At 39.5% G+C, this 14,236-nt stretch overlaps 1 protein-coding gene across 4 annotated transcripts in view; it reads left to right on the top strand.

Moving 5' to 3' along the window:
- Positions 1–12,287, top strand: part of LOC122549299 (programmed cell death 6 interacting protein) — a 102,716-nt gene extending 90,429 nt beyond the window's left edge. For 2 of the 4 annotated variants that reach the window (XM_043688857.1, XM_043688855.1), the window contains exons 17-19: positions 4,368–4,427; positions 7,351–7,526; positions 11,652–12,287. In XM_043688857.1, coding sequence (XP_043544792.1) covers positions 4,368–4,427; positions 7,351–7,526; positions 11,652–11,814 — 399 coding nt within the window. In that variant the 3' untranslated portion in view covers positions 11,815–12,287. The remainder of the gene's footprint in view (positions 1–4,367; positions 4,428–7,350; positions 7,527–11,651) is intronic. The other 2 variants (XM_043688859.1, XM_043688858.1) reach the window with 1 other exon arrangement.
- The last annotated feature ends 1,949 nt before the right edge of the window (positions 12,288–14,236 follow it).

Genomic DNA, 14,236 nt, shown 5'->3' with positions numbered 1-14,236 from the left:
TACATGATGTTAAGTTAGAGAGTCATACTGATCTACAGCATGGAAACAGGCCCTTCAGCCCAACTTGCCCATACCGCCTGGGTTTCACTATTTAAACTAGACCTATTTGCCTGTGTTTGGTCTCTCCACACCTGTCCCATCTATGTACCTGTCTAAATATTTCTTAAATTCGCTTCCACCCTATCTCTGGCAGTCCATTCCAGACACTAAACACCCTCTGTGTGGGAAAAATTGCCCCTGGAACCTTTTGTATCTCTCCCCTTAAACCTCTACCATGGGGAAAAGCAGTTGGCAATCTACCTTATCTGTGCCTCTCATTATTTTATAAAACTCGATAAGGTCATCCTTCAGTCTCTTCCACTCCAGGGGGAAAAAGTCCCAGCCTATCCAAATTCTCCTTATAACTCAAACTTTCCAGTCCAGGTAGTATCCTCGCAAATCTTTAATGTACTACTTCTAGTCTAATCATATTCCTTCTATAATAGGCAATCAAAACTGCATACAGTACTCCAAATGTGACCACACCAACATCTTGTACAGCTGCAATAAGATTCCCAAGTTGTATACTCGGTGCTCTGCCTGATGAAATCAAGCATATTGCAAGCCTTCTTCACCACTCTAACTGTGACTCCATTTTCAAGGAGCTATGAACCTGTAATGCAAGATCTTTGTTCTATAACACTTCCCAAGGCCCTACCATTGACTATGTAAGTCCTACCCTAGTTTGCTTTACTAAAATGCAACACCTATCATTTATCTAAATGAGACTCCATCTACCATTCCTCAGTCCAATAGCCCAGTTAATCAAGGTCTCGCTGCATTCCCAGATAACCTTCACTGTTCACCAGTCTTGGTGTCATCCACCAACATAGTAACCATACGTCCTAAATTCTCTAAATCATTTATATAAATGATATTATATCGTAATAGTTGCTTATTAGTGTATATTAGTAAGTGCTTTTGAACATAGGTTCCAACATTGACTTTGATTCTGAGTTCTTGAATTTGCAATTGTGAGTTGGTTGACTATGGTCAGTAATGTCTGTGAACAGCCAAAGAGGCGTGCAGTTTGGAATGATGTACCAGTCATTGGGATATATGGCCTGCAAACCTGTTATCTCACCAGCACCGACATTGATAAATTACATTGTTCATTTATGTGGTAGACAGAATATTTTTGCCTTGACAATATCGTATCAATACTAGTTGTGTTTCTACTGTAAAATGTTTGTTTCACTCGTTCATATTTTTGAGACTTAAGTCAGGTAGATTGAATACTGCTCAGCTTAGAGGAACTTTGAGGCCAATTTTATAGCTTGTGGAACTGTACAAATCATTGGTTCCCATGGAACTTGTTGGAAAAAACTAATTATTGTGAGCCACTAAAATTTCTTTGGTCTCTTGAGTTTTAGAACATAGAACAGTACAACACAGAACAGGCCCTTCAGCCCACAATGTTGTGCCGACCATTGATACTCATGTAAGGTAAACCTAATGTACGAACCCTCAAATTTCTGTGACCATATGCATGCCCACCAGTCTCTTAAATATCCCCAATGACCTCGCTTCCACAACTGCTGCTGGCAACGCATTCCATGCTCTCTCAACTCTCTGCGTAAAGAACCCGCCTCTGACATCCCCTCTATACTTTCCGCCAAACAGCTTAAAACTATGACCCCTCGTGTTAACAATTTCTGCCCTGGGAAAAAGTCTCTGGCTATCAACTCTATCTATGTCTCTCATTATCTTGTACACCTCAATTAGGTCCCCTCTCTTCCTTCTTTTTTCCAATGAAAAAAGTCCGAGCTCAGTCAACCTCTCTTCATAAGATAAGCCCTCTGTTCCAGCCAGCATCCTGGTAAACCTCCTCTGAACCCTTTCCAAAGCATCCACATCTTTTCTATAATAGGGCAACCAGAACTGGACGCAGTATTCCAAGTGCGGTCTAACCAAAGTTTTATAGAGCTGCAACAAGATCTCACGGCCCTTAAACTCAATCCCCCTGTTAATGAAAGCCAAAACACCATATGCTTTCTTAACAACCCTGTCCACTTGGGTGGCCATTTTAAGGGATCTATGTGCCTGCACACCAAGGTCCCGCTATTCGTCCACAGCGCCAAGAATCCTGGCTTTTAATCCTCTACGCCACTTTCAATTTTGACCTTCCAAAATGCATCACTTCGCGTGGTCCAAGTTGAACTCCATCTGCCACCTCTCAGCCCATCTCTGCATCCTGTCAATGTCACGCTGCAACCTACAACAGTCCTCTATACTGTCAACGACACCTCCAACCTTTGTGTCGTCTGCAAACTTGCTCACCCATCCTTCAATCTTCTCATTCAAGTCATTAATAAAAATTACAAAGAGTAGAGGCCCAAGAACAGAGCCCTGTGGAACACCACTCACTACTAACTTCCAGGCAGAATACTTTCCTTCCACTACCACTCACTGTCTTCTGTCGACCAGCCAATTCTGTATCCAGACAGCTAAATTTCCTGTATCCCATTCCTCCTGACCTTCTGAACGAGCCTACCATGGGGACTTTTGCCGACTTTTGAAAAGTCCATGGGGACTTTTGAAAAGTGGGGAACCTTTTCAAATGCCTTGGTGAAGTCCATATACACCACATCCTCCACTGGACCCTCATCAACTTGTCTAGTAACATTCTCAAAGAACTTGATAAGGTTTGTGAAGCATGACCTGCCCCTCACGAAGCCATGTTGACTGCATTTAATCGAGCCATGCTCATCCAGATGGTCATAAATCCTATCCCTCAGAATTCTTTCTAACACCTTGCAGATGACAGACGTGAGTTTGACTGGTCTGTAACTGCCAGGGATTTCCCTATTTCCTTTCTTGAAGAGAGGAATTACATTTGCCTCCCTCCAGTCCTCGGGTACGACTCTGGTGGAGAGCGAGAATGCAAAAAGATCTTCGCAAGTGGCAAAGCAATCACATTTCTCACTTCCCAAAGCAGCCGAGGACAAATCTGGTCTGGCCCTGGCGACTTGTCAATCTTAATTTGTCAAAATTTTCGGCACATCAGCTTCCTCAATCTCTATCTGTTCCAGCATGCTTACCTGCTCCTCAATGGTATCATTCACTACAAGGTCCTTTTCTTTAGTCAAGACAGAAGCAAAAAAACTCATTTAGGGCTTCCCCTACCTCCTCAGACTTTATACACAAGTTCCCTATGCTATCCCTGATCTTTCTTTGATCATTCTCTTATTCCTCATGTACATGTAAAGTGCCTTTGGATTCTCCCTAATCCTTCCTGCCAAACCTTTTTCGTGCCTCCTCCTGGCTCTCCTCAGACCATTTTTGAGCTCCTTCCTCGCCTGCCTGTAATCCTCTAGAGCTGAGCAAGACCCTTGCTTCCTCCACCTTACGTAAGCTGCCTTCTTTCTTTTGATGAGAAGCTCCTCCGCTCTCGTCATCCAAGGTTCCTTTATCTTGCCCCTTCTTGCCTGTCTCAGAGGAACACATTTATGCATCACTCGTAACAACTGTTCCTTAAATAATCTTCACATGCTTATAGTGCCCTTTCCATGGAGCAATTGCTCCCGGTCCATGCTTCCCAACTCATGTCTGATAGCATCATAGTTTCCTTTTCCCCAGTTAAATATCCTCCCATTGTGCCTGTTTCTCTCCTTCCCCATAGCTATGTAGAATGTGAGGCAGTTTTGATCACTATCACCAAAATGCTCTCCATCCGCAAGATCTGACACCTGCCCCAGCTCATTGCCGAGCACCAAATCCAAAATGGCCTCTCCCCTCATTGGCCTGTCAACGTACTGAGTTAGAATTAATTTGCAACTATTGTTTAAAGATAAATTAACAATCTTCTGTGAAATCTGAATATTTCTCCCGTGAATAAAATTTTGTCCTGCTTTCTGACCGCAATCTTAATGTTTGAAAGATTTTTTAAAACAAATGTGAGTGTAGTATCATCTAGCTTTTAATTAGAATTTGGGATGACCACTCAAAATACATCTTTGACTTATCACTTGACCCCCTTCTTTTCAAATTATTAATCTATGTGAAATTGACCAATTCGTCTTTTTCAAATGTCTGCCCATTTTGAATGCACCAACACAATCAAGTTTATTATCCTGTATGTCTTTTGTGCAATATAATTTATTGTTTGTTTGCAAGAATTTTTACATTTGAAGATTCCAGGATAATTTCCGATAGTCCATTCAAGCCACATGGAGTCAGAATATTGAGGCTGTATCTAACTTATGATCATGTCCAATAACACTTTTTTTTTGTATTGACAGCAGAATCTCATGAAATTACTGTATGTTATGGTGTCCTTGTCTTGTAATATTCTCTTTAGTCACATTCAAAGTTGTTCTTTTTTCCAGCCATCCAAACCTGAACCTCCTGAACCTGACGCATCTTCATCCACTGGTGGTTGTGAAAATGTAGCTAGTTTTTAACTTTGTAATTTATTTTTAATACTTTTTGTTGTGTATGTGTGATGGCACAAGAGTTCAGACAGAATCATTATCCCATTTCTAAATTAGGCTTGGAAGAGGATTTATTATTTCTGGATCGAAAACATGTGACGTCAAAAAGAGAATTGAAATATTTTTTTTTGGAGAATACTTCAGTTAGCTTTTATTTGTAGTTCAGTTATACAGTACACTGTTAAATGAACAATTTGTTATTAATGGAAACAAAAAATTTTGGAAATGCACATGAATCTGCATATGAAAGGGAAATTTTAGATTGTTAGCTAAAAATAGGCAAAAAGCTAAAAATGCACCAAGTAATCATTTGTAAAGGAGGAACCAATTAGATTATAATTCTACTGACTGATATCAATATACCGAAAAGTGTAAATTGCCATATGTAACAGTCATCTTGGACAGATACAAACTTTTGTGTTTTACATCAATGCTATTACCTCTTGATGTACAAACCTTGAGTAGTTGCCATAGCATACCAGGTTTGAAAGTTCCAGTCTTATCTCTGACAGCACCAGTACAGTGTCAGTGGTTTCAAAGTAACAAAAGGAAAAGAGACAGTGAGAATTGAAATCTACTGTGAGAATCTGGCAGAAGTATTGAGAAGACAACCAAGGTGTCAAGTTTGATTAGATTTCCTACAGTGTGGAAACAAGCCCTTTGGCCCAACATGTCCACATCAACCCTCCGAGGGGTAACCCGACAGGACTCATTTCCCTACATTTACCCCTGACTAATGCACCTAACAGTATGGGCAATTTAGCATGGCCAATTCACCTAACCTACACATCTTTTGGAATGTGGGAGGAAACCAGAGCACCGGGAGGAAACCCATGCAGACACAGGGAGAACGTGCAAACTCCACACAGATAGTCGCCCAGAGTGGGAATCAAACCCAGGTCCCTGGCACTGCGAGGCACCAGTGCTTACCACTGAGCCACCATGCTGCCCTAGTTCCTGATTCCATGCTTTGATCAGAGAATTTAAATCCTAAAAGAAAGAAATAAGGTTATTTTAAGCTTTTTGAAATGTGAGTGTGTGAAAGACTGTATGAAAGTGATGAGATTGACATTGGTGCAGGTCATTTCAATTGAAGAACCGTAATTAAACAGCCACCACGTGCACGCATTTTTTTTTAACCTCTTCTTTATCTATCACTTCCATCTGTTAATTTTCTGTCAGTCCTCCTGTAATGTCTGTTTCTCTCTATCAACAAGTCATTTCACCTTTATTTTCTTCTGTGAATATTCATCCATTAATCTCCCTCACTCATACAGATAAGTGACTGTATCTGCCACGTTATTTGTTCAGCCATCATTCACCAAATCTGGGTCCCTCATCAAATATAATTGAAAGCAAGATTTCCCTATTTCATACTCCATTCTCTTTGAAATAAAGACAACATTCCGTTTACCTTCCCTATTACCTACTGAACTTGAATGTTATTTTTTGTGATTTATGCAGAAAGATCCCCGGATACCTCTGTGTGCAGCTTTCTGTGCTTTTTCCCCATTTATATAATATTCATTTCTTCTTCCACTTACCAAAGTGCATAAGCACACATTTTTCTCACATTTATATTCCAGCTGCCACGTTTTTGCCACTTGCGGACCCAGTTATCATCACCACTTATCTTTTTAATTACTTTTATGTCACTCCCAAATTTAATTTTGGCACTCTTACTAGTTGCTATCTGAAAATCCTCCCCTTATCCTAACTGTCTTTTGCGCATTATTAAACTCTCTCTATCTGTGGGAATGTGCTACCTCATCTTAAGGTACCACACATCAGGCTACTTATCAAATGCCCTTTGGAAATCAAATACCTTACATATACAAGTTCACCATATCCTGCTTGTTACCTCCTCAAAATAAATTTCATTCTTTCTTATTCCCTCCTTGGTCCAAATTTCTCCCTAACATCTAAACCTCCACCCTGAAACCTTTGTTTCCAATCTGTGTTTCTCCCTCAGTCCAAGTACCCAATCTTCCAACATTCCACCCATCTTAATACTCTATCCTCAGTGTGTTCTCTGTCCTCCAGTCCAGTTTAAGCCAGTGCAATCCCTTGCTTGGTATTTCTCTTTGTTGTCATCTGGTTCAGGTTCCACTTCACTTTGGGATGGTGTCATGAAATGGGGAGGGGGTGTTGCTGCAGTGTAGAAATTAAAATGGGAATTTCTCCCATGCTGTAAATGCAATGTGTATAGGATTCATTGCCCAGTCTTGAAAACAGCCTAATACAAGTTAATTGGGACTCTTCCATGAGCTCTAATGGCTAATTACTTCACAAACACAACAAAAGTATCCAATAATTAATGTAAAATACTGCAATTTTTTTTGTCCATTGATCTAACCATTCTTCTGTGTGCATGGTGTAAGCAGGTTTGGTTTTGCAGTAAGTAGTTTACAAAGGAAAGCTTTGAAATATGAGAATGCATACTAGTGTCCAACTTTGCTACTTAATGGCAGCTAAAAGTCCTGTTACTATCGTTGCTGTTTGACTTGCATTTGTAAACAGTGCAATGTAAGTTTCTTAAATCATTGCCAACAAAACGACAACTATTGGATGAATAACAATAAATTATGAATGCCTTATTTCTCCAAAATACTTCTGGTACCTATGAAATTAAGCTTGTGAAATAATTGATTGTGACAGAGTTGGACCATACTGTTGGAACAATCTTTATTATGGGTGGTGGTGTAGATATGTTTATAGAAAATAATTGTTGGTGGATATTGTTAGAATTGTGGTTTGCTGGGAATATTCTTTGTATTTAAATGCTTTGTGTATGTTCAGCCCATAGGAAGTAGTATTATAAAATGGCTTTATTTTTAATGTGCTCTTCAATCTCATTTCAAGCCCTCTTTGTTTACAGCAACCTAAACCTCAACCTCCTGCACGGCCCCCACCTCCATCTATTGGATCCAATGTTGCAACTCCTACAACCACAAACACCCCTGCTGTTCCTGCTCCAGTTGCTTCTGTTGGGGGCGCTGGTGTGCTAACACAAGCCCAGGGACCTCCGTATCCTACATACCAAGGATTTCCTGGGTAGGTTTTGACTGAGTTTAGTATTGTCAATCTAAGTGTAAACCATCGTTTTTTTAGAATGAAATAATTGCATTGATTGGAAAAGGTAAAAGTTTTTGTTTTGATTTAGTTGTTCCAGGCTTTTCTTGCAATGCTGTACTTAATTCTAGGTTGAAAGAAAAGTTGGGGAGTTGGTGTTTACACTTGAACTTCTGTCAATTAAGTATACTTTCCGTGCTACTTGAAAATGCGCGTTTGGATTTAGAAGCATTCTCATTCTAGTGCAAAACTATTTCTGCTAAATATGCTTAAGGGCCAAGGACCAGTTGCAAAGTTTGATGAATAAATGCTATTCAGTTTGTAATACAGAGGAACCTTGATTGTCCAAAGGGGACATGTGGGGGAGTATTTCATTCGGTTAATCAAATTCCAGATAATTGAATGCCAGATAGCATTGTATAGCAGAGCATCGGGACATGCTTGGACAATCCAGTATTCGAATAATTGAATGCTGGATAATCGAGGTTCCTCCATAGAGTGTCTTTGGCTTCCCTGCATCACTTGATGTGATATATATTCTGACATATTCAAGGAACTATGTAGAGTGTCCCTCGGTATCTCCATTCAACAGCACTCCCCAGGACCCTGCCATTAACTGTGTAAGACCTGCCCTGGTTTGTCTTACCAAAGTGCAATGCCTCACATTTATTTAAATTAAATTCCCATCTACCATTCCTTGGCACACTTCAAGATCCTGTTGAACTCTTAGATAACCTTCTTCACTGACCACTATACCACCAATTTTGGTGTCATCTGCAAATTAACAAACTTTGCCTCCGATACAGAGGAACCTCTGTTATCTGAATACCAATTATCCGAAAATCAGATTATCCGAAGGAGATCTCAAGGTCCCGACAGAAACATTACATCAACACTGTTTCCCACAGTGAATCGTGTCTTTTGTTTACAATGATTAAACAGGCACCGTCTCCAAATGACTGACCTCCCACCCTGTCTCTCCCCACACTTTCCCTGGAGCCCTACAGAGGGGTATACTCTAACCACCCCGCCCACCCCCAGATAATCTGACCAACATTGTCCTGTACATGGCAAACGTGGAACCTGTCAAAAAGGTGCAATCAAAAGTTGTGTGTGTAGCTGTGGTTGTATGTGTGCGCGCGCTATTTAGAGACTTACCCCACAAAGGCAGCGACGGCGGCAGCAGCAGTCTTATTTTTGGTGTACAGTCTGGCTGCCTGGGAGAGGGGGCGGGGTTGGACAGGGTTTTGTGGGGGGGGGGGGGGGGAGAGGAATGGGGTTGGGTGGGATTACAGGCCGGGGCATGTGGGGGGTGTTGGGAGCGGGGTCTCGCGCACTGTGTGCTGCTGCAGTCTCCTGAACGGGAGCAGACTTTTAAAAAAAATCCAAGCCCCGGAAGAAAGGCATTTAATCGATTAACTGCATAATCAGTTATCGAACAAAGTAGTGCCTGCCCATCTCGTTCGGATAATCGAGGTTCCCTTGTATTCGCATCCAAATTGTTTATTTAAATGACAAACAACTGTGCACCCAGAACCAATTCTTGTGCATACCACTACAGGCCTTCAGTCTGAACAACCCTCTACCAACACTTGCTGCCTCTGACTGTTAAACCAGTCTAGTATCCCTGGATCCTGTGATATATTATTACTAACCAATCCACAATGTGGAACCTTTTCAAAAGTCTTGATGAAACCATGTAGGTAACTATGTGCCTGCAATTGCATGGGAATCCAACAGGAATCAATTCTGACACAGGAAAATAATTGAATTTGCAGGATCTGAATTTTAAAACTTGTACACATGAAAGGATGCATTAAAAATGAGAAAAGCAGATTTTGCTGAACAGCATAGAATCCCTACAGTATAGAAAAAGGCTATTGAGCCTGACTGATCCTCCAAAGAGCATCACGTCCAGACCCATTGTGTTTCATAACCTTTTACCATGTTATAAATATTGAAATGCATAAGAAATGCATTGACAGATCTCAATAAAAGTTCAGTATGATTTTTGTCTCCCCATTGTTGACAGGCCTTTTCAGGGATGACAGGAATCAGGGTCTTTGAAGATTTCTGGTCCTATAACAACTCACTAATGGTATTTGTATCAATTATAAATGAAGGGAGAAGTTCATTTAATTTAACTTTTATCTAAAACTGCAAGTGCATTCTTTTATAAAAGTCCCATCCTGCCCTTTAATCCCACGCCATCCTAAATCACTTTATGTTCAGTGGATCACATTTACTGTACTTGACAAAGAAATGTACTCTGTCAAAATGAGCATTTTGTAAGCCAATGGTATCCAATATTTTCCCCCTTTATTCTTGAATGTGGGCATCACAGGCCAGCATTCATTAACATTCCCTCGTTGCTCTTGAACAGAGTGGCTTGCTATGGGCCACTTTAGAGATAAATTAGAAATCAGCCAAATTAATGTGAATTTTGAGTCACATCAAGGCTAGATCAGATATGGATTGAAGATCCTTTCCCTAAAAGTTATTACAAATCAAATGGGATATTATGACAGCTGTTGATTATTTCTTGGTCATGATTACGAAGACCAGCTTTCACAAAAAAATTCAGATTCCACCAGCTGTCGTGTGTTTTTAAACTTATCCCCAAAATGTTAGCCTATTTTCACCATATGACTCAAATCAAATCTATTAACCTTCTTTTAAAATGCTTAACAATTATTTTAAGTTCACTGCTTCATTGAAGTGTTAGAAAAGAGCATTTGAGTCTCTCAATCAGAAGATCAGGCAGTTAGTAGTGCACTATTTTCAGAAATACATGGATCAGTGATATAATGTAATCCTTAAAATAGTACTAATGTGATGCTATGGGATAGCTTTGGACGAGTTGTCTTCTGGCTGCATAGCTTTGTCCTTTACACGGCCACCTTTTTCATAGTAGAGCCCCTGCAGTGTTGAAGCAAGCCATCCAGCCCATCAACTGCACAACGACCCTCCGAAGAGCATTCCACCCAGACCCACCCCCCTACCCTACCTCTGGATTTCCCGTGACTAATCCACCAAGCCTGCCAATCCCTGGATACTATTGGCAATTTAACATAGCCAATCCATCTAACCCACGTATCTTTGGCCTGTCGGAGGAAACTGAAGCATCTGGAGGAAATCCACACAGACAGAGGGAGAATGTGTATACTCCATACAGACAGTTGCCCAAAGCTGCATTGAACTCTGGGTCCATGGTATTGAAGCAACAGTGCTAACCGCTAAGCCACCATGCTGTCCCACAGTGCATTTGATACAGTACATTTTTGATGCAGTGCATTTATTTGTTTTGGGAGTAGAAGTATGAAAAGTATGATGCACTGTGTGTTGTAAAAACAAAGCTCAAGCCTACAGGGGCCATTTTAAAAAAAAAGCCAGAAGTGGCAGAGCATAGCAGTAAGAGGTTCAGTAATTGCAATGTCAATCAATATTTGAGATTTTTTGCTGAATCTTTTTGTGTAATAATGCTTAATAGGATGTTGGATTGGAAACATACAGTTGAAAGTTGGCTAAGTAAGCAGATGAAGTGAAATTTGAATATTGTATTAAGTTATGACATTTTGTCTATTCCTCGCAAAACACGTGATCTGGAAACTCCCAGAAAAGTATGATTAATTTTGTTCCTTAAATTCTCATATTTTGCTATTCCCCGTTCCCTCACCAAATTGCTTAGAGCTATATTTGACCTATATTTGGGAATATAGGCTGTTTAGCTGTATGGGCTAAGTTGTAAAAGAATATTAATAGATATTAACATGGTGTATAATGCAACAGAAGCCAGCAAAGATGCATATGAAAGTAGTAGCGAAAGCTTTTATTAAAGTAAGCTTTGATTAGTCTTTTGAATCAATGACAAAGGTAAATTCTGACATTTTGAGGGAATTTAATATTTATTCTAATTTTGTGTTCATCGGTAGTTGGGTCGCATTTTTGCATGCTACCTTCAAAAGTATGCTTTGGTCAGATTTCAAACCAGCATTATTGGAAGTGATTAATTCTGCTGGTATGACTTCGCATTGATATAGAAAAGAGCATTGAGTTTGATTTGGCATAATTGATTCTTGTCCTTATGTTGCATATTTCATTTTTCAGGTACTACCCAATTCCTATGTCAATGGCGTATAACCAATATGCTTATGGTCAGTACAGCATGCCATACATGTACCAGCCTCCTGGGCAGCCACCTTTCCAAAACCCTCAGCCACCTCAACAGCCAGGATACCCTTACCCTCCGCAGCAATTCTACCAGCAATAAGACACATTGTGTGTTTAAGATTCTTACGTTGTGGTTAATTTTTAAATTACCTCATATACTTTATCTACTGCATACTCTGAAATATTATTGAGCTAAATGCTATTAAGATGTACTGTTAAAAATCTTAAGATTGCACTAAATGTAACTTTTCAGAATGGCAAACACTAGGATTAATTTAGCAAATCTGATTTTTTTTTTGCATAAACAAATTTAGTACAAACTGCTTATGTGAAATATCTTGTTTAGTTGTTTTTTCCTAAACCAGTTTTGGAAATGGGGTCTGAAATGTTGCACAAATATAAAACAGATTGTGTTTGTAGAGCCGACTTTGAGTAATACTTCATGGTCATATTTGCTTATACTATCTCTGTCTCTAGTTTTGTTATTTCCTACATACTGTTTTGTTTAATCAGGGCCTTGTAAATCTTATGGTAAATTAAGGTATAATTACATTAAAAAAATCAAGACTGAAACTTGGTGTTCTTAGCATTAATAGCAGTATGTAGTTATTGAAACAATTTATAACCGTTTAGTTGTCAACAAACATTCATTTCAAAAGCCTAGTGATCTCAAACTTGATATTACTTGAAGGAATGCAAAATAGCAGGAACTGTTCCTCGTCAAAATTCTTGTCTCTTAGCTCTGCTAATCTATTTGCATTGATTGCAATTTCTCTGCAATAGCTTGGAATTGTTTGAATTGAGTGTAGTACTCAAACCACTCACTTTTCTGAAGTTCAAGAAGATCTTGCATTTTTTTTTAGCACCAGGGCTCTTTCTGATTATTTTGAAAGTATAATTTTGAAGTGGTTATTACAAAGCAACACACATTCCTTCGATTGTTTTGTCAAAGATGCATGATCTTTTGAAGAAAATGTAATCAAATGTTTCTTTCTTTTTATTTTGGAAACATTCATGAAAAATATGATTGTGTCATTTTTTGGGGGTATCTGGAGTGCTTCTAAAAAGTTACTTTTTCACATAACCACATTGCTGAGAGTGGATGTTATTTGCAAACTGTCCAGTTCTTTGTTGCATGACAAATCAGAAGATGCTCATTAGTATTCAGATGACATGAGAGTCGATGAAAATGCAAAAATTATACTGCTGGATTCTGGGCTACCTTCTTACGATGGGATTATGCTTATTGGGACAAAGTGCCTTCATGTACATCACTTCTTGTTCCTATCCTTCTACCTGATACTGAATGGTGGAAATACTTATTATTGAGTATTTGCCTTGAGCAGCACAATATTCATTGAAGAGAAAGTTTTGAATAGTATCTCTGAATCTTTGAATGGGACTCTGAAACTAGCCCTTAAACTGCAACTAACCTGTGCAAAATGTTATTTTGTTTCACTTTGCATAAACTGTGCCTGATTAAGTGTATAACTTGTATTTTCACAAACCATAAGACAGACTGAAAACTTCACCACATAGCGAGTTTTGAAAGATTTGTAGCTCGGGTTGAGGTTGTGGATGTGAGTTTGCTTGCTGAGCTGGAAGGTTCTGTTTCAGATGTTTCGTCACCATTCTAGGTAACATCATCAGTGAGTCTCCGGTGAAACACTGGTGTTATGTCCCACTTTCTATTTATGTATTTAGATTTCTTGCTTCAGGACAGACAAAGCGCAAAGTGACTGAGCAGAGGCTGATAGCCAAGTTCGGTACCCATGAAGTTGGCCTCAACCGGGACCTTAGGTTCATGCCACACTACAGGTTACCCCACTGCACTATTCATTCTCTGTCTGTCTCACGCACATACCCCCCACACACTTTAACCCACGCATGTACCCTTTCACAGGCTTCTAACCCATCACATTCTCACATATTTTACCAAGTTCGTGCACACGCAAATACACACTCTCATCTGCACTCTCACTCGCGCGTGTACATATAAGGAATGGGATTAATTTGTATTTGCAGTTACATTCTCTTTTTTTGATCAAAACATACATAACCTACAGGCAGTCAATGCAAGCAGTCAATCAATGTAATATTTTGTAAATTCCATTTCAGAACTAGTACCAGTCTGAATCAAGATTGAGATACAGGCAGACTTTAACCTCACAACTTTAATGCATTCTCTGAGCTGAGGAGGCACTTTTGTTTTAAAACCTTGTTATCTTGACAATGTGATTTAAAATAAGTTCTGGGATTTACATATTAAAGAACTGAAACCAGCAAACTCATTCTAAACAATGAAAGCCCTAATAAAGGTTTGTTCAATATAACATTTCAGCAGCATGGCACTGTAATCTTTTGCTATCAATTGTGTCTTATGGTCCTGCTTTGCAACCACCTGATGAAGAAGCAGCACTTCAAAAGTTAGTGCTTCCAAATAAACCTGTTGGACTATAACCTGGTGTTGTGATTTTTAACTTTGTCCTCAATTACTTTATTTAATGCTAGACCCAGGTGAC

The sequence above is a fragment of the Chiloscyllium plagiosum genome, chromosome 4 (genome assembly GCF_004010195.1).
Source record: "Chiloscyllium plagiosum isolate BGI_BamShark_2017 chromosome 4, ASM401019v2, whole genome shotgun sequence".
NCBI classification, from domain to species: Eukaryota; Metazoa; Chordata; class Chondrichthyes; order Orectolobiformes; family Hemiscylliidae; genus Chiloscyllium; species Chiloscyllium plagiosum.
Note: the sequence above shows the minus strand (reverse complement) of the source record. Positions and strands in the feature narration are given on the sequence as shown.